This window comes from Colossoma macropomum, unplaced genomic scaffold, assembly GCF_904425465.1.
Source record: "Colossoma macropomum unplaced genomic scaffold, Colossoma_macropomum, whole genome shotgun sequence".
NCBI classification, from domain to species: domain Eukaryota; kingdom Metazoa; phylum Chordata; class Actinopteri; order Characiformes; family Serrasalmidae; genus Colossoma; species Colossoma macropomum.
The window spans coordinates 294396-315921 of record NW_023494798.1 but is presented as its reverse complement, the minus strand read 5'-3'; the positions used below and the strand labels follow the sequence as shown (position 1 = coordinate 315921).

The 21526-nt window shown below is 41.4% G+C and overlaps 1 protein-coding gene across 2 annotated transcripts; it reads left to right on the top strand.

Annotated features, from left to right (window-relative positions):
* The first annotated feature begins 1486 nt into the window (after nt 1–1486).
* On the top strand, nt 1487–9415 carry LOC118817705 (progranulin-like). 2 transcript variants are annotated; one of them, XM_036584567.1, is made up of 10 exons: nt 1596–1638; nt 1891–1926; nt 2308–2442; nt 3073–3291; nt 4730–4882; nt 5532–5681; nt 6579–6746; nt 7852–7950; nt 8284–8343; nt 9200–9415. In XM_036584567.1, the coding sequence occupies exons 3-9, from the start codon at nt 2308–2310 to the stop codon at nt 8308–8310; spliced, it is 951 nt and encodes a 316-aa protein (XP_036440460.1). In that variant the 5' UTR covers nt 1596–1638; nt 1891–1926; the 3' UTR covers nt 8311–8343; nt 9200–9415. The 2 variants fall into 2 exon arrangements, with proteins under 2 accessions (XP_036440459.1, XP_036440460.1); XM_036584566.1 differs by lacking the exon at nt 1891–1926 and having other exon boundaries at nt 1487–1638.
* Nucleotides 9416–21526: the final 12111 nt, after the last annotated feature.

Below are 21526 nucleotides of genomic sequence, written 5' to 3'. Positions count from 1 at the left end.
GACCAACTTTGGGAGACCAACTGCTGTAGTTTATAAAGTGAAATGTTTTCCCGTTCTTGATTGATATTGGATTTCAGCTGCTCAGCAGTTTGGGGTCTTCTTAGTTGTATTTTTTGTTTCATAATGTACCGAAAATTTTCATTAGGCCACTTTAGCACTCAAATTCTTTTTCTACAGAGCCATGCTGCTGTAATATGTGCTGAATGTGGTTTGGCATTGTTTTGCTAATGGCAGCATATTTTGCTCCAAAACCTGCATACATCATTCAGCATTGATGGTGCCTTCACAGATTGGCAAGTCACCCATGTCATGTGCACTAATGCCCTCTATACCATCACAGATGCTGGCTTTTAAACTGTACACATAATAATCCAGATCATCCCTATCCTCTTTAGCCCGGAGAATGCAGTGCCAATGATTTCCAAACAGAATTTCAAATTTTTATTCTTTGGACCACAGTGGATTTCCACTACAAAATTGTGTCTCTTTTGAACCCTTTAAAATCCCAGGCTTATTACATACTAAATTACATACTTATTCAGTAACTACAGGTACTTCAATGCAAACTAGTTGAGCTATTCTGAGGGTATAGAAGTGTCTAATACAACTTTGGGCCCACTTATAGACCCTGGCCATGTAAGGGGTTAATGGCCAGCCAGTATTGGTTTTTGGCCTTGTCCCTTGCATATAGAGATTTCTCTGAATTCTCTGAATCTTTGAATGATGTTATGTACTGTAGATGATGCAATCCTCAAGTTCTTTGCTATTTTTGCATTGAGAAACGTTATTATGGAATTGTTGCACTATTTGCCCACACAGTCTTTCACAGAGTGGTGAACCCCTCCTCATCTTTACTTTTGAAAGACTTTTCATACCCAATCATGTTACTGACCTGTGGCTAATTAACCACCAAGTGCTTTTTTAGCATTACACAACTTTACCTGTCTTTTGTTGCCCGTGTCCCAACTTTTTTGGCATCAAATTCAAAATGGACATATATTTTTCACCAAACAATGCAATGCCTTTGTTTCAACATTTGATATGTTGTCTTTGTACTACTTTAAGTGAAATAAAAGGTTTATATGATTTACACATCATTACAGTGTTTTTTTGTAAATATTGCACAGCGTCCCAACTTTTTTGGAAGTGGGGTTATACGTCTTTTACACACAAGTGTAGTGTGTGCATTGTTATAATAATAATAATAATAATAATAATAATAATAATAATAATAATAATAATAATAATAGTTTGTCTGTTATTCTCACTGTAACTTATGAAAATCACTAAATTCACACTGTCCCTCAAAAAAGGTCACAGTATTCAGTAAGATTCAGTAACATTAGAATGTTAGCTGCTGTAATTCCTGCCCTCTGCTTCTGTCCAGGTGACGTCCTTCACCTGGTGGGTGAAACCCGACTGTGCCAAGGTCCTACAGTAAAATCATATGTTTATTTTATTGGGAAATCCAACAACACGTGGGGCATTTTGGTACATCTGGAAGAACAGTATTACTCAACTCCAAATATTTCCAAATAAGAACTGACGCTTCCGGTGGCAGCATCATAAAAGGGCTGAAGAACACAAGCTCCGAGTTTAGATTTGCTGACTGTACAGACCCAGCAAGAGTAGAGCGAGGTAAGGCTCCAACTTTGATATCACTAGCAAGACGATTCATTTGAGTATAACTAATTTTTAAAGTGGCATTGATGACTTAGAGCTGTATACGTACTAAGACTATACATACTCTAGAATTCATGGAAAATTCTACTGAAATAGTTCAAGCTACAATTCCACAGCAAAAATTTAAATAAATACATAAATAAATAATTAATGGCTAGTATTCAGATCTTGGAATTATATGGATTATGTTGATCTATTTCAACCCAGAGAGGGGAGATCTCGCAAATCATTAATAAAGATAAGGTGAATATACACAAAATCATCATTTATAGGGTCCTTTCTATTGGGAGGTGTCTTTTCCAAACCCTAACCCCTAAATTTACTCCTGTGAAAGTAATACTTACTTTTTATGTTTATTTTTTCTGTGTTTTTCTTCTTTCATCTCTTTTTGATGTGAAGTTTAAGCCCTTAAGATCTCAGGCTTCATACATACTAAGGTTTATTATTCGGTAACTACAGGGACTTCAGTGCAAACTAGCTAAGCTATTCTTAGTCCTGGGTCCTGGCCACGTGCGGGGTCAAAAAGTCTGTTGATGCACAGTGTGTGTTGTTCGTCCTCTACCCCTCCATCGCTGCTTAGTTTCTGACCACAGAGGTACTTTTGGCTCTCCTGTTTTGCTGTAGATGGCTGCTGTGTTGGTGTTGCTCATGGCAGTGCTGGTTTCGGGAGACGTAACCTGTCCCGACGGAGGAAACTGCACAGATGGTGAAACCTGCTGTAAACAAGAAAGTGGGTACAGCTGTTGTGCGTATCCCAATGTAAGTAATCACCCAACATTCATTTCTTAATTATTTCTCAATGCAATTGTGCTTTAGATTCACATATCACTGTTGTCATTTGCATTAACAGGTTTAGCTTGTGTTTTATCTTCACTACATTTATTAATGTATTTTAAAGTCGTTTAAAAAAGTAATGTGTATTTATATTTGCAAGAAGATATGGTTTATCGCCACAACACAAAATGCAGCGCTACTTTTCTGGAAGATTTCTAGTTAGCGCAGCTGTATACTGTTGTTCCAGGAAAGTACTGACAATGAGAGAACACACAAAATTCAGTTCCAATCTAATTCCATTTGTCACAACGCAGCTTTGCAGAAATCCAGGCCTCAAATGAGTGCCGTCAACTGCAACAGTGGCAAAGATAAAAACTCCCTAAAAGCAAGAGGAAGAAACCTTGAGAGGAACCAAGAATCAGAAGGGGAACCCGTCCTCCTCTGGTCGATACCAGCTACAACAAGACTAATATGAATAGCGAGTAATGATTTGACAATGAATATTCCGTAGTTTATATGAAATAAAGAAAAGAAATGAGTCTGTCGTTTAACAGAAGTACTTAGATTAATCAACTCACATCACAACCAACTTTGAATCATCTCTCTGTTGTCCAGGCTGTCTGTTGTCCAGGAGAGACCCATTGCTGTCCAGAAGGGTTCCGCTGTAATGCACAGAATGACTCGTGCGAAAGGGTGGCTCCGGCAGATGGAGCTGAGCTCCAGACCAGTAAGGCAGTCTTTTCTCCTGGTCAGTACTGTCCCGATGGTACATTCTGCTCTGCTGGTATGGAGTGTTGCCAGATTGGTGTACCATGGACTTGCTGCTTCAAAACGGTGAGTACATCTTACAATGTTTTTGGGATCTGAAATGGCTATTTTTACTAGTGATAATTTATGAGTTTCCCCATTCATTATATGGGGGGAACATTTTACTAGTGAGAATTAAATTTAATATTCACATGTAGAAATTTAATTTCTTGATATCAAGAATTGAAGTTTTACTTGTAAGAATTAAATTCTTGCCATCAAAATTTATTTTTTTCACTAGTGAAAATTCATTTTTTGATATCACAAATGTAATTCTTAATAGTAAAAATGTAATAGTTACATTACATGTTAATTGTTAAATTACATTAAATCTATCCAATAGTGGCCCATTGTCACTGCTAGTAGGAGTGTCTCCACAAATCCAAGGTTGCCAAGTCTGCAGCCTGCTTAGAAATTTGAGGTTTTCAAAATAAAATGACAATGGATGAGAATGAATAGTATTATTCACTTTGTTGTGTAATGTTGACATATTCCTATACATTAACGGTAGCTAATATTTTTGAATCTTCGTTCTTGAAGACCTTTTGATTTTGCCAACTGTAACATTACTTATAAAGCTTTCTGGCAACCATGCTCCCACTAACTGTTGTGTGCATCTCACAGTGGAAAAAAGGAGAAGTTTCTTTGAAAGTTTTGAAACACAATTACATTTTAAATGTTTTTAAGTGAAGTGTTTGAATGTACTGCAAAATCCCTAAAGTGCAAGCTTTATTTTTCTGATGACTTAAATGTCATATATATTTGTCATACTTGGTGTTCTAAATGTATTCTGAATGTATTCTGAAGATAGCAAAATTACTAATTGTTCAATGTATTTTGCCCAACCTCGTCCATTCATTTGGCAGTGAGCCAAGCTTGCTTGCTAGTTGTGCTCAAAGTTGATCCGTAGATTCTGGAAATCATGACCTCCAAGTTACTTATATATAAAATCATGTTAACGTTTTATTTTTCATTTTCATTTCAGTAATTGTATGTATTGCCGTATCACACTGTATTATTCAATAGTTTACTGTATACTGTATTACCCCACATGGGATCTCTAACATTGTGTTATTCTACACATAGTGCTACATCTTGCTATGCTGCATATTCACAGTTCAGTGTTATCACTGCCATCTACCTCAATCCCTACTGCCAGTCAGCTGCACTGTGGGGTGCCGTGTCTTTATTTATTGTTGCTTGTTTTCTGGCATATTTGTAGGTGCAGTATCTGTCTTGTATATGCAGTACCTCCCTCCCCTATTGCCCCTTGTGTACTTCTATTGTCATATGTAGGAGCTGAATAGGTATTTATAATGTAATAAAGGTAAAATGTATTTACAAGAAAACATGCAGAAGTGTGTTCTCTGTACAGGATGGGTTAATTTGTTATTTTCACTTGGAACATGTAATTTGGGCACCCATACATGTGAATAATACACATTCTCTCTCTCTCTGCCACCAGTTTGCTGCCATGAGGCCACTGCAGCCTCGCCCTGCCACAGGAGGAGACGTGGTGTCTCACATGCCCCCCTACTTATGTCCCAATGGCAGAGTCTGTAATTTTGGTTCACATTGCTGCTTTTCGGATCAGGGTTGGTCTTGCTGTTTCACGCATGTGAGTACATCTCAGGCCAAATGCACAATTTACTAGGTACACTGATGTAAAAACTGTTGGTCATTGCCAATTTCTGATGTTTTCCATATACGTAAGTGCTGATGACGATACATAAAAACAGAAATAAAAATAAAAAACACATTTCACTTCAGAATTTCAACAATAGTTGAATACAAGAACGCATATCAACAGCAGATGAAAAACACACACACAAGCATTACGTTATTACATCATTATGACATTATTAACATTTGTATTACCACTAGTAACATTTCAACATCAAACAACCTGAGTTTGAAATATCGGTGAAATCTAAACTTTTGGTTGATGCTTTTTTTAAAGCAATTTTGAGCCAATATGCCTACGATTCCCATGTCATCATGCATCTCTACTATTGACTCACTCTTGTTGATACATTGAATACCTTCAGAATGAGTTGCACTCAGGGCTGTACAGTATGTTGTTTATTAGTCTTTATTGCGATTTTGGTTTTTGCTGTGTTGATACGTGCAGAGCTCTTTAGTAGATCATAAATATTTTAATTTTATGCTGTGGTATGAAGGTTTTCTTATGATCCAACGACTTTGTTACATGAATTTCTGAGTCGAAGGTGGCGTTAGATTTTCTTCCATCTCTCAACACATTGCAGGTACCTTATGGGGAACACAAAAAGCCAGACTCTGACAGCTTATCCACAGAATTAATTGACACCGGTGTTTACTGTCCTGATGGTTCTACGTGTATACCTGGTAAAAAGTGCTGCCTGACGCAATGTGGATGGCGTTGTTGTATAGCAAAGGTGAGTGACTTTAAGCTACTTTTTAGATCTTTTCTGATCATGTTACTTTGTTTATTGCTATGACCTGATGAAAATCCTAAAGGAATTATTTGTGAGAAAAAAGAAGTAAAAAAGTATTTTTCCTCCTGTTACCACACAACAAAAATATAGACAGTCAGACAAGACATGTTTTTTGGCTGCTACTACTGTCTTTGGCTTGAAAGGTGAAGATAAGAACAGTGTTAGAAACATAAGCAAGTCTATTGGAGTGCTCAACATCTCAACATGGTTTAAAGCAAGTATGTGATGATGTAGGTGTGCAGTATGCATTAGGCTGAAGTAGATTTTTGGGTAGGTCTGTAAAAAAGTGGTTAGGCTGACTTGGATACAAGTTCCAAATGCACTAATGTCCCGCAAAGTCATAATATCCAGCTATAGCTGGCAGCAATGCAGTCAACAGTGTTTCCGTCTCTACACCAATACAGAGCAATAGAAATTCACTGGAATACTGGATTCACCTAAACACACCCAACACATCTTTTGACCACAACTGGAGCTTCAAACACTGGCCTGCTGTATGCTTCAGGCAATGCTGGATAGCAACGGTTGCTAAACATTGATTAGAGAGCTGAAAAAATAAGACAGAGCTTGAGATTGGTTGATTAAAAATACAACTTAATAAATCATTCTTTCCCCATTTGCTTGAGTAGGCCTGAGATCAGTCTGGGTAGGCCCGTGGCCACGCCCCTGGTTTGCTTGATGATAATTGGTGGAGTATAACCTTCCATTGCTAGTTAACCATATTAGCCTCATAGCTCCAGGGCAAAACTAAGGTGTCTTACCTGGTTGATTACATTTTAGCATATTAGCAAAACTGTGTAAATCTGAATTTTTGCTTAACTATTTTTGTCTTTACAGCTGTCTTTACAGAGTGAACAGACGGCTAATGCTCGTCTATCCATTCCAGCTCATTCTCTTAAACCCGCTGTGTCTGTGGTAACCTGTGATGCTCACAGGAGCTGTCTTAGTGGCCAAACATGCTGCAGAGGCTCTACAGGCACCTTTTCATGCTGCCCATTCCCTAAGGTAACAATGGCCATGTACTCATTATACATGATAAGTGAACTAGTTTTTTTATGTGACACAGATTTATTTTTTTTTTATTATTATTTATTTTTAAATCTCTGAATTTTCAATATCTGCCCATAGGTAGACTTTCATATATGATCCCTTATCACACGCATATCTGTTATGTAACGATGTGATACAGACTGATCAGAATTTGTTTTTTTGCATATTATATCAGTGTGCATGCCCATATCAGTGTCGCCTTCATCTAATGAAGGCAGCATATTATCATGCTGGCAGCAGCTAAGGATGATAATAACGTTCATGCAGGTGTGGAGCTTCTCAGTATTTGTTCAACAGTAACTGAATACATACATTTCCATAAATCTGACCTATTTTGGAATAACAGCAACAACAAAAGACAACATATCGCTGCAGTTGGAACAAAACCTTGTATCTCAAAAATGGTAACTTTACAGGAGAAAACCTATTTTACTTTTAATGTAAGTCAATGGAACCAGACATTTTTCCAAGTAATTCTGGGCTGTTTCTTTCGGTCCATTCATCTTCAAATTATGTCAAAAAAGTGAAAAACCACAAAAATGGAGGTATGAGGTTTTGGTCCGACAGCAGCAATGTATATGTGTTAACGTGTTTATTTAGTTAGCATCTGCTCTAATATAATCTAATCGGCCATAGAACTCCTATCCATACACCAGAAGCATCAGGCCTTCATTTCATCTCAAAGATTAACGTGGCATGCTAATATGCTACACGTGACACATTAATCATAAACTCATTATTAGACAGCTTGGTAAAAAAACTGACTGTATTGCCTATGTTTGTATGCCTTTGACTGCGGTCTTGGCATGGAAGTTCAGTTCTAGGAAAAAAAAACTTTAATCATGTGATCCTTTATCTTATTATGTTGAATTTCTTTAAACTTTAAAAACGACTTTTGCAAAACTTTAAGGTTTCCAATTGGGAGACAAAAGTCCTGAGAATACTTTTCAATTTCTTCTAAACATGTGTTCCACTGCTGCCGTATCTCCCGAAGAAGTGTTGGGCATCCCAGCCTTGCAGCTTTTCATGTATGTTGTTTGATTCTCGTGTTTTATTATAGGGAGAATGCTGTCGTGATGGATCCAGCTGCTGTAATCATGGTGCTGGATGGTCCTGTGGTCCCAAAGGCACCTGCGTCTGGGGCGGACTGATCACTCCGGTCGGTGCAGTGCTTTCCACAAAGGCAAAATAATAACAAATGCAAACATAATGATATCAATCATTGATCATTAACTTACAATCTGATTGGAACATAAGATGCTTCTTTCTAGTTTTAAGTGCTCCTCTAAATTGTTCCTAGTTAATGAGGGTCTAGAACAAAAGGAGGCATTCTCCTTCTCACAGATCTATAAACTTAGCGGCACATGAGTTTACAATAGTAGTCTTTGTTTTATTTGGTGAAGACACTGAAAGTTATAAAAGCATGCCGTGCACTTCTTTAGGTCCCTTTACCAGCTTATTTACAACTGTTCCTTTTCTGTTTGTCCTAAAGCGGAAAAGGACCCTACCTGAGCAGTGATGGACTGACCAGTGATGGACTGTCCTTGTACAAGTAAGTCAACCACTGTATCATCTTTCAGTTTGTTTATTGGAGTAAAACATGTGAGAGTATGATGTCACTGTCATATTAAAACCTGAACACCTTCATTTAACCTAAAATATCCCTGAAGATTTCTTTTAAGACTTAAACGCTGAATCTGCAGGGACAATTTTCCCTTCAAAGTTCAGTCTAAGAGGTTGGTTTTGCATGATAAATGAATTTTAGCCAGTATCTGAAAAATGGAAGCTGTGATAAAGCTAAAGCGTGGACATATTAAATATTGAAAAAAATGCATTGTGAAAAATGAATAAAAAGTAGTGTCTGATTTATGGAAGTCCGGAGAAGCCATGAGCCTTGCTACAATTTTCAGGATTGTTATCTTGAGATAACGAGACAATTAACTCATCTCAAGAAAATGGCTTTGTTACCTTGAGATCACACGATAATTAACTTGTTGTCTGGAGATAATAATTTTATAATAATTTTGTAACAATTTTGTGATCTTGAGATCAGAACGTAATTAACTTGTTGTCTCAAGATAGTAATGTTGTTATCTTTAGATCACAAAATAATTAACTCGTCTCAAGAAACAGCTTTGTGGTCTTGAGAGGTCACAAGAAAGTTAACTCGTTACCTAAAAATCCAGAAAATCCCAATGACCTCATGGCCTCTCCGGACTTCTGTACTGACTTGCACAAGAAATGAATGAAAGTGAACAGTAAGTGCATAAAAACATTTATTTATTTTTCTGTGCTTGTGCTGATTAAGGTGTATAGATATAGTAAGTGAAGATGTTTTGCTTAACAGCTGCATTTAAGCCAAAGGTTTTCATGTCTTGGATGTTGTCTAACTGGTGTTTCTTTTAAAGGGGGCCTGCTGCTCTTGGATCTTCCTGATAATCTATAATGATTTGCGATGGCTTCTGTCTATATAAACACACAAATAATCTCTTCTGCTGAGTTATATCATAACCATTATGTTCCTGCGACTTCATTTAGTCAGCTGTGAGCAGCGATGGAGTAACTCTGCTGATAATTTCAAACACATGTATTCAAGTTGTTCCAATAAATTCACATTGCAAATACTTCAGTCTTTGTCTTTTAAAGCTGTATCAAATAAATCTGCTCTATATAGCTGGCTTACATAAGCTTGCACAATTGTGTACAATTCCAGAATTTTCTCAGCTCATATCAAAACCCTTTTAGAGGAGAATTCCATCAAGGTTTTGTTCAAGATGTGAGAGGGTGCATTATAGAGAAACTTACTTTCTGTGCAATTACAGAAAAAAACTTTCTTTCTTAAAATTCTTGCTTTTCAGTGGTGATGGGAACCAGACTTCCAAAGGGTTTAATGCCTCAGTGAAAGCTATTATATAAAAATGATAGCCTAAAGTTTTTTTTTCAGCTTTTCCATGATTTTCCCATCATCAACATTCCATATAAAACTCAGAAGACATGTGTAGGTTCACTGGTGGTTTTGGATAATAAATAAAATATTTATATTTATATAAATATATATTTGTGTTGTAGTCATGGTGACCCCTGGTTCCTATCACCACCACTGTGAGGAAATCTAAACCATTTCACACCAAACCACTCTGAATCTCTCTGTTTACATCTCAGACATTTGAAATGTGTGGACATTTTAAATGCAGTTCTAGACAAAGGTGTTTAGAGTGTAACAATATACAATGAGAATTACTTCCAAAACACGGCCCCAAACATGTTGAGTTGTGTATTAAGAACCAGAAGTGAGGGTGTAGTTCTGAAGAATAAAATCAACAAACACCAAGTGATTATATACTTGAAATTATTGAAATTGTGATTATATACTTTTATGCTTATTACATACTTGAAAGGAGCATTTAAAAGTTTAGCTCCATATTATGCAATGCTGTCTAGAAAGCTGAACTTTACACACACACACACACACACACATGAAAGAAAAGAAAAGCAGATTGTTTTGATGTGCTGCTTGTCATGTGCTCTTCTAGCAGAGTTAACCAAAGTTCTGTCACTCGCATATCTGCACCAGTGTTACTGTGCATTCTCTCTTAGTGCATAAATCAATCAAAGCACATACTTCTCCTCTGTTTCACAAATGAAAGTGAAAGAAGCAACAGAGTGAAAGATACTTTACACAGACTGCTATTGTTTTGGCTGTTTGATATGCGCCAAGTGTCAAGGAGAACATGAAACTTTAGATCTGTTCTGTTCTGTTTGAGGAATAGTGTTGCTCAAACCTCAAAGTATGTAGCTGTGATTGATATCAACCAATGAACTGAACATGCTTTAGGATTTCTCTTTCAACATATCTACATAATTAAATCATGGAGATTGTAGAGAAACTTACAGACTCAGATTTCTTTACATTCTTTACCCTAACCTTAACCTTAACACAAAATCTAATCATAACCCCCACCCTGGCCCTGTTCCCAACCCTAATCTTAACCTAAACCCAAAAACTAATCCTAATCCTTACCTTAACATCAACACAAAACCTAATTCCAACCCTCACCCTAATCGGCTGAGCTATTCAGCATGGAAATTAGGCCAGAAGGTGGTCATATCTCGGGACCGGTGGCGAGTACTGACTCTGGGTTTTCTGCTGGATAAAGTTCTGGATCTTCCGGTTTAGGCCTGTGAAGTTTGGTGGTGATGCTATTTTCCTGAGGGCCCCAGTAAGCTTTCAAAGTCCCCTAGGTGTCACCTTCCCCTGTTTATGTTTCTGGAACAGAAGTAGCTAGAAAGATGTGTCTGTGCTTGCTGGAAAGGTCAAGAGCTGATCTAGCAGAGAGTTTGGGACCTTAAAATGAAATTACGGCCAAGATCTGAGGCTCCAAAAATGGCACTCTGATTGGCCACAGGGCTTAGGAAAGCCCCCCTGAATGAGAAAAGATGTGAAAAGTCCCAATAATTTTCCTAGGTGACACCTCCAGTGTGCATGACCCCCTGTGCCAGGCTGACAAGATGGCACTCTGTGGGCCACAGCACTTAGGAAAACCCCCTTAGATGGGGAGAGACATGTGGATTTACAAAGTCCTTAAAAATTCACCCAGGTGTCTGTTTCAAGGCAAAATGTCTGTAAAAGTGGGCTTGAAAAAGTTAGTCCCCAAAATTCACCTACGTGGCTGTTTCAGACCCAAATGGTGTTAAATAAAATGGCTTGAAAAGTTTTTTCTGGTCTCCCAGTGAAAACGCCTTCTGTGAAAGACTAAGTCTAAAAATACAGCATAGTGGCACTTCTGTGGCCTACTTTCAACCCACGGGGCTGGCCAAGGTACACCGTTTTTGGTCAAATTCAAAATTATTCGAACTATGGTGGGCGTGCCATCCAAATGTCTCCTCCAGTGGGGCTTGGTTCTTCCATAATAAGAGCTTCATGCTCTTTTCTACATGAAAGATGGTGAGCTAAGAGGCCAAGTTTCACTCCCCCACGGTGTGGCTTGGTTCTATATGATGTAGGGAAGAGCTCCATGATTGTTTATGAGGGAGAGCTCCATGCTTTCTTTCTTCCCAAAAGATTTTGAATAGGGCCAAGTCTCACATCCCCTGAGTTGGGGGCTTGGTTCTCTATGAGGGAGAGCTCGGTGCTCTCTGTCCCTCTGATCGAATGGCATACTGAGCCCACCAGGGGTTAGGCCACCATCTGGTGCTGGATATGGCCTCTATGGATGTGTGTGTTCTGCCCGACTTTGCGAGCCAGCATCCAGGGGGTTTTCAACAATGACAAAGCCCACCCAAACCTATCTGAGAGTGATGCAGAAGAAGGAGTGTCTTCTTTGAATAAATTAGAGTGCTCAAAGCAGGCCGACAAATGCCTGAATAATGGAATAGGATGCCAGTTCTAATTTCATGCATTTCTCGAAACGAGGGCCATGATTAAAAGGGATGGACAGTGGCATTTGGACAGGCGCAAGATGGACAAAAGCAAAAGTATTTGCCAAGAATGTTTTCATTAATCAACAACGAAAGTTGGAGGTTCAAAGACAATTAGATACCATTGTAGTTCTGACCATAAACTATGCTGACCCACGATGCGGCAGCGTTACACCAAAGACCCGCTGGGCAGTGTTGCGGGAAACCATGAGTCTTTGGGTTTCAGGGAGAGTATGGTTGCAAAGCTGAAACTTGCCAGAAGGGCACCACCTGGAGTGGAGCCTGCAGCTTAATTTGACTCAACACGGGAAACCTCACCTGGCCTAGACACAGAAAGGATTGACAGATTGATAGCTCATTCTCAATTCTGTGGGAGGTGGTACATGGCCATTCTTCGTTAGTGGAGTGAGTTGTCTGGTTAAGTCTGAAAATGAATGAAACTCCCTCATGCTAAATACTTGCGCCAGCCATACCCATATCCACAGCATGTCTCCAAGGTGAACAGTCTCTGGCATATTGGAACAATGTAGGTAAGGGAAGTCGGCAAGTCAGATCCGCAACTTCGGGATAAGGACTGGCTCTAAGGGCTGGGTCAGTCAGGCCATGGTGTGAAGTGGGACTGGGCCTGCATTGAGGCTGGGGGTGCAGCTGTTCTGTTTAGTGCAGTTATTTTGCCTCCCTGCTGGCAAGCTATGCATGCGGCATATGTTTCCCTCTCTCGGTTGAAACCCCCGTCGCCTCTCCCGTTCCACCTTCCCCACCTTCTCTGGAAGGGAGGGGAGGCGGGTGATCTGTTTGGTAGGCTGCGCCTCTATGAGACTTGCTGGAAGGTGGGTTGTGCGAGTGCTGGGCTGAAGCTACCACTCTGGACGTGCTTTGGGCCCTTCTCGTGGATCTCCTTGGCTACGGTCTGTGTGGGGACCCTCCGTCCATCCGTTCATGTGGGTGGGGGACCTCCCCCTGGTGCAGTGCCTCGGCCGGCACCAAATTATCAACTAAGAATTGGTGCGGGCCAGGGGAATCCAACTGTTTAATTAAAACAAAGTATCGTGAAGGCTCTCAGTGGGTGTTGACATGATGTGATTTCTGCCCATTACTCTGAAAGTCAAAGCGAAGAAATTCAAAGAAGCACGGGTAAATGGTGAGAGTTTGGGGGTGAATATGTTTACTACGGGTTCCCATGCCAGAGGGTACGTCGCCCGGATAACATGGTACCATGGTGCGGCTTAAGGGTTGGGTTTGCACCATTATGGTGAGGCCCAATGGTGGAGCTGGGGACTGAGCTCCCACCATTACTGCAAGATCCCATGGGTGGGTCTGGGGGTGGACCATGTCCATCTATAACAGCTAGCCCCACTTGGAGCTTGCCTCCACACCCTAGGTGGAGGTTGAACCTGGTAAGCATCGAAACGCAAACCTCTCCCACTAAAACCTCCCCCTGCCCAGAGGTACTGATGTAGGGTCAGTACTGGTCAGTCTGGAGGAGGATGCACTCCTGCTGATTGAGACAATGACTTTCATCAACTCTAATTTTGGGGTAAAGAGTGGCGAAGTAAAACTTGATGAGATACCTGACATTGGCAGTCTCAACAGCTCTGGAATGGAATCAGTTCAGGCAGAAACAGTGGCCGAGCCAAGTAGCTCCACATCGCTCGGTCCTGCCATGACTGAGGACGCACCTGCCATGGAGCCACAGAGTGTGGTCACTGAGCAGGGTGGCATTGTTGTGCAAATCCCTGACCAGGATATAGTTTGCAATGTTTGTGGCATGCAGCTGGGAAAAATCAGTCAGGTGGCATGGCACTATGCTACCCAGCACAAGACTATGATATACAGTTGATATACAGATGTCGCAAGTGTGGTTGAACCAGTGAGAATAGCCACTCCATTAGTTGCCATGTGCCCAAGTGCTGGGGGGTGACAGTGCGAGAAGAAGTGCCTCAACTGGCCCACAGGTGTGGAAGTTGTGAAGCTTCTTTTGCAACCAAAAGCAGCCTAAGCCAGCACAAACGGCACATCCACCCAACTGAGCGAAATATGAAACAGATAGGGGAGGTACACAGCAAGAGGGTAAAAGGTGGAGCCACTGCGTTATGGAGTGCTGAGGATATTGAAGAGCTGAAGAGGCTTGAATTGGTGTATGCTGGCAAGGGTACATCAATGCGGCTATTGCCAAACATTTCCCTGGCAAAACCAACGAACAGTTGAGGGAGCAGAAGGTGTGTGAGAACCCCCATAAATCCCATGCAGGTTGACGAGGTCAAAGCTGTCAGGAAAATGCCAATGCCAGCCCCAGTTGCGGGTATCACCTGAAAATTGAAAGAGAAGGTGATATCAGAACAGCTGGAGGGAGAAGCTGGGTGTGGTCAAGGCAGGTGGTCAGGATCCTTGTGAACCCAGAGTTGGATCAGAAAGGGCTGGCCATGTGTTCAGAAACTCCTCGGAGTGGCACAGCACAACTAAGCGGGCATCCTATTGGAGGCGTCAGGTGATGTGCTTCAGGGACCCTGCAAAGCTTGCTGGCTTGCTTTCTTAACGCGGTGGAGAGCACCTAGTGTCCCATACCACTGTCAACTGTACACACTGTGTTCAGGGACAGTTGGGAGAGGAACGGTAACTTTAAAGGACTCGGCCATTTCGTATAAGCTGGGGGAGTGGAGAATGAATGCTTTGCTGAACCCATTACAGTAGAAACCATATGGGCATGGTTCTTGATGGGGTGGACAGCACACAATGTCCCATAGCACTGTCAACTGTACACACTGTGTTCAGGGACAGCTGGGAGAGGAACGGTAACTTTAAAGGACATGGCCATTTCGAATCAGCTGGGGGAGCGGAGAATGAATGCTTTGCTGAGCCCATTACAGCAGAAAACTTATGCAGTCATATTGGCCTCATCAAGCGTGACACAGCCCCCGGACCGGACAGGATCACAAGGCAGATGCTGAGTGAGTGGGACTGCATGACCAGAATCATCTTCAATGGAGCGTAGTCACCTCCCATTGATATGAAAGATGGAGTGAAGCTAGGTGATCTGATGTCACCAATCTTCTTCAATATAAATATGGATCCCCTTATCCAAGCCCTTGAAACCCTTGGAAGTGGTTATATGATAGGGGGTAGTAGGGTTACCCAGTCAATGACTGTGCTCCTGTGCTCTATTCCACCTCATGAGATGGAGAAATATTTGGGTGTTAAAGTGAATCCTTGGGTTGGGATCACCAAACCAGGTATGCACTCCCAGCTACAGGACAGGGTGACCAAGATCGGAGGGGCACCTCTCAAACCATATCCGAAAGTTTGGTTGGTTAACGACTTTGCAATACGCTGGATGGTACAATCAGGAAAGTGGTGAAGGAGTGGCTGCATCTGCCACCGTCAACCTGTGGGGGTCCTGTATTTGAGGGCCAGGGATGGCGGCCTAGGTACCCAGAAGCTTGAAGCTCTTGTCCCACCCATCCAAGCCTATCGCCTATACCGGTTGCTGGGCTGCGATGATGGTATGGTACATACAGTAGTGACAGAGATGAGTGGCAGATCTGAGCTCAAAAGACTTTGGCTGAGAGCGGTTGACAGCGGTTGAAATCCCCCAGGTTGACAGTCCTGACAGGGAGGACGTCACACTGGAAGGGGCCAATCCCAAGTGATTCATGGCGGGAGGAGAATTTTGCATGGTTCAGTCTTCCGGTACAGGGCAGTTGAGGTTTTCACTAACAACAAGGTTAGCAATGGCTGGATGAGAAACCCAGTGAGGGTAGGGTTAAAACGTCACTACATAGCTGCTTTGCATGTGTACCCGAGTCGCGAGGCCTTATCACTAGGTCTAAGGTGTGGGTGGAGAGCCAAAGATGTGGCACACACCTCGAATCTTGCTCACACATACTTGGGCAGTGTCCGGAGGTTCAGGGAAGCAGGATTAAGTGACACAACAAGTTGTGTGCCCTTGTGGCAGAGGAGGCTGAGAGGTGGGGCTGGAGGGTACTCAGGGAACCCAGGATCAGTGAACCTTTGGGCGAACTGAGACTGCCTGACATGGTGTTATCCAAAGGCACCACTGCCTTGGTCCTCAACATCACTGTGTGGTTCAAGTACTCTGTATGGTCTCTTGAGATGGCGGCAGAGGAAAAGGTCACACATTATGCTCCTTATGAGTCTCAGATAGCCATGTTGGTTGGAGCAGAAGAGGTGCAGGTATTTGGGTTTCCTGTGGGTGCCAGAGGGAAGTGACCTCCATGTAATAACCTCATCCTGTCACTTCTTGGCATTCCTCCAGCAAGGATCAAGACTTTCTGTGAGCTGTTCAGCCGATGAGCCCTCTTGTACTCTATTGATGTCCTGAGGGGTTTCAGAAAGCTGGTGCAGCCCAATGGGCCACCGAGGGCCCTCCCGGTGAGCTGGCACAGGTACGGGTCAGGGTACTCAAAGTACCCCACAACTGGCTGCCAGGGGATCTTGTCATGATTCATCTGCCAGCCATTGCAGACCATCCTTGCTTTTTAAATTTTTTCCCTTGAGATAAAATAACAAGGAAGGGCTGGTAGGATTGCCATTGCATGGTGTACGCTTTCTACTGAGAAGTGGCCTTTGGATCACTTGATGACAAGTGGAGTGGATAACTGAGGGGCGTCCCAAGGGATCAACTCACTAACAGTCCAAGGGTGGACATGAGCGTGTACCTATGCCACTGTGGACGATTTTGGGCAAACGGTAGCAGCCGTATAACCGCGAAAGAGTTTTTAATTATTATTTATTTAATTATTATTACTTAATTAGTGACACACATTTTTTCGCACATGATTTTAAGTATAAATACAGACCGTGAAAGTGGGGCCTCACAATCCTTCTGGCTTTTTGGGTTTTAAGCAGGAGGTGTCAGAAAAGTTACCACAGGGATAACTGGCTTATGGTGGCCAAGCATTTGGTGCATGTACTTGGCTGAGGAGCAGGTGGTGCAAAGCAGAATCTGTGGGATTAGTGTGGAATTTCTAAGTCAGAATCCCATCTGAAAGTAACAATAATGCAACAAAGCAGATCTGCAGTTGGTCTGGCATAGCCAGGGATCCATACCATGACCTGATTCTGGGCCAGGGTGTCGTAAGTTGCAGAGCAGCTCCTTGGCTGAGATCCATTGAAAGTCATCCCTCGATGCAATCTTTTGTCCACTTCAATGTGGGGCTCCGCATTGTGGCCAGAGTGGGCAAACAAAAGCCCCCATTTTGGAGAACCCATGGGGCTTCTAGTGGCTGGTAAGAATTCGCCTAAGTGGCAGCTCCAGCGTATATGACCCATGCTGCCAGGCTGACCAGATGGCACTATGGTTCCCAGTAGTCCCAGTGGTCAGAGCAAAATCTGAAAAATTTTCTAATTTATTCTGGTCTCTCGGTGGTCATAAATAAAATTGGTCTTCCAGTGGCCACAAGTGATAACTTCTGTGGCTTTGGAACTTCAAAAGGGAGCGAACTGTCAAAATGGAAATGAGTGGATTAGTAGAGGGGGTCAGCTGCTCCAGCTGACAGTGTTTGGTTCTGATGGGAGTGACCATGGGGCAGCCTGGAATTATTAAACTTTGGAAGTCCATATCTCTGGTTCTCCTTGGGCTACAAGGTCAGTTGGTTCATGATGGCATGGCTGGTCTCATTGGAAAGGGGAGGACAAGCTCTACAAGGTTAAAAGGTTTGGTTCGGATTGAATCAAGGACGGGGGAGTAGCACCGGCGCAAATGTTTGGTTCTTGGCTCCGGGAACTTTGGTCCATATCTTGGTACTGGTACTAGGTGGACAATGAGCATCTTGTAGGAAGCACACCAAAGAGACCTTTCCAGCGGTATACAGTTTGTTAGTGTGTGACGTTTCTCCACTTTATTCAGAGCCTATTCTTTGGATCTCTGGTTCCATTGAAGCCATCACCGTGGTTCAAAATGAATTCGTTCTGTCCAGGGAAGGGTGGTATTGGATTTACATTTGATCCAGCTGGGATGTTTGATCCAGCTGTGTCCAGAAGTTATTAACCCAGGAATTTTGGAACATCCGGTTCCCCAGGTTCTGGAGCTTATAACTCCAGTTCCCCGGAAGCTAGATGATCAAGGCAGATGTCATTAGAAAGGCCTGGCCCTTTTGAATGATACCAGACCCATGAGGAGAGGAGGTTTCATAATGGAGAAATAAGGATTTAAAGGCGGCAAGATTTTGCTAGGCCTCTAGCCTGCCCCAGGACCCCCTGACCTCCCTGAGGCCAAGACAGGTCAAAAAGTCACAAAAATTTGCCTAAGTGGCTGTTTCGGAGGGAAATAGCGGTAAAAAGTGGGTCAAACATGGCCCCAATGAAAAACTGTGTAAAGTCCTCCAAGACTTTGCCAACCACAGACATTGTTAATCTGCCAAAAATCTTGGAAAAATCTTGGAAGATCTATATCAAATATCTTGGAAAAAGTTGTGGCAAAACAATAAAGTTCCTATTTGCATAGGAATCATATACATGAAAAATTTCAGTCTGGTTTTAGGCCACATCATAGTTCAGAGACAGCACTAGTGAAAATTGTAAATGGTCTTTTATTATTCTCTGACCAAGAAAATGTAATTTTGCTAGAAAACCTTGTAGGGGTAACAGGAATAGTTTTTTCCTGATTCAGATCATACCTGACTGATCACTTGTAAATGTAAACGGTGAATCATCTGTTCTTGCAAAAGTAAAATATGGTGTTCCACGAGGCTCTGTTTTAGGATCTATATTATTCACATTATATATGCTACCACTGTGTATCATTATCAGTAAACATAGCATCAATTTCCACTGCTACGCCGATGACACACAGTTATACAAACTAAGCAAACCAGATGATAAAATTCAACTTAGCAAGGTTGAGCACTGTATAAAAGACATAAAAGACTGGATGTTGAGTAACTTTCTCCTACTTAACTCAAAAGCTCCTAGAAACAAACTGTCTAATTTAACACTTAAACCTAATAGTTTCTCAGTTGCGTCAGGTACATCTGTAAAAAATCTTGGTGTCACGATAGATCCCGATCTGTCCTTCGATGCACATATAATGAATATTACTAGAATAGCCTTCCTGCATCTCCACAATATTGCTAAATTAAGAAATGCATTCTCTCTACAGGATGCAGAAAAGCTAGTTCATGCATGTATTACCTCAAGGCCAGATTACTGTAATGCCCTGCTGGCTGGATGTCCAGCAAAAGTCTTAACAAGCTTCAGCTAGTCCAGAACGCTGCAGCCAGAGTTCTCACAAGAACCAGAAAGTTTGACCATATCAGCCCAGTTCCATCAAACCTACACCAGTTAAATTTCGCATTGACTACAAAATTCTTTTACTGACACATAAAGCTCTAAACAGACTCGCCCCTCAGTACCTGAGTGAAGTTCTCTCTTATTATTAACCATCACGCCTACTTAGATCACAAGGTGCTGGCTTAATATTAGTACCTAGAATTAATAAAGCTACATATGGGTGTAGAGCCTTCTCATACAAAGCCCCCCAGCTTTGGAATAATCTTCCAGTCAGTGTTTGAGACTCAGACACAGCCTCAGTCTTTAAGTCTAGGCTAAAAACTTTCTTGTTTAGTCAAGCCTTTGGTAATTAGTTTTTCCTGTTAGATAAAAGGTGCAGATCTGGGGACTCATGGATATAGAGTATTATGGTAAACTGGGAGTGTTGGTGCTGTCGTCCCGCTGCTCTCATGCGTTCACTCAGGTTTGCTGACAGTGGAGCGGAAGGCCACTGACATCTCAGGGAGCCCTTATGTCTCTGTTACCTTTCTGGTTTCTCCCTTTTAGTTAGGCTGTTATAGCTAGACCTGCTGGAGTCTGTGCTGCACTCTGTTAATACTGTAATCTGTGATTAGTCACTCTTTACAGAACTAACTCTCTGTGTGTTTTCTTTTTCTTTGTCGAGTTGAACAGCTGCCCATCCTGTGTGCTGTACAACTATGTGCAAACCTCACCTGCATGAACTGAACCTCTTGATGATGCTGCTGCTGCTGCATAAACTCAAAGTGTATAATTAACCATTGTTTTTCCCCGTTTGTATTTTAATATTTTATACTAGTGCTGTTTGCTATCCGACCAGAGGAGGATGGGTTCCCCTGTTGAGCCTTGGTTCCTCTCAAGGTTTCTTCCTCTTGCTCTTAGAGAGTTTTTCCGTGCCACTATCGTCATTGGCGACGCTCATGGGTGCTCAGACCCGGATTTTTCTGTAAAGCTGCTTTGTGACAGCACCTGTTGTAAAAAGTGCTATATAAATAAACCTGGTTGATTTGACTTGACTTGACTTAATCCCGGCTCTAATCCTAACCCTAACCTTAACCTCAAACCAAAACCTAATCCTAACCCTCACTCTGGCCCTAATCCTAACCCTCACTCTGGCCCTAATCCTAACCATAACCTCAAACCAAATCTTAATCCTAACCCTTACCCTGGTCCTAATCTTAATCCTAACCTTAACCAAAGCCCTAATCCGGTGAAACTACAGGTATAGGTACAGGTATGGATGTTGATGGTCTGTATTAAACCTGTTACAGGTTCAGTGACGTCAATTAAACATCTACAGATATATAGATATATTTGTTGTTTTATGTTTCATAATCTAAACTCAAATACAAAGAAAGTGTGCTGTAAAGTGTGTTCTCTGTAGAGGATGTGTTAACTTATTTTCACTTAGAAAATTAACAATGCATGCAGGTTGGCCAGCAGTGTTCAAACTTTTGCATACAACTGAATAAAACAAAAAGTTTTAAAAAAAAAAATGGCGTGATGATGAGAGAGATGGTGTGCTAAAACTGCTGGTTGAATTGAATCTATACTGAATACTGAAGGTGCTGAAATTCAGTAAATCTAAATCTGAAGGGAAAAACACATTTCATACACTGTGTTTTGATAAAATCTTAATAATAGCAAATAACAAATAATAGTACAGCCTGAAAATTAGGTGAAAGTTTGGAAGTCTTATATTGCAGTGATCGTAAGGACATATATTTGGTCTAGCTTCACTCTGCCACAGAGGATATTTAAAAAAATATATATACAAATTGAATTTCTCACAATGAACAGAAATGACAAACTTTGTTTAATTTAAAAGTACAAATCCAATCGCAAACAATTTAATGCCGTAACATGCTTCAATAAAAGTTGAATAAAATTTGTACGAACATTTTACTCATCTCAACGTGGCTTGCACTGTAAAAAAACAAAAAATGACTTTATTGTACAATTATATGCAAATTGACATTATATTGATTTTCTAAGTGGAAAGTTACCACATCCTCTACACAGAACACACTTAAATATGGTGATTTACTGCT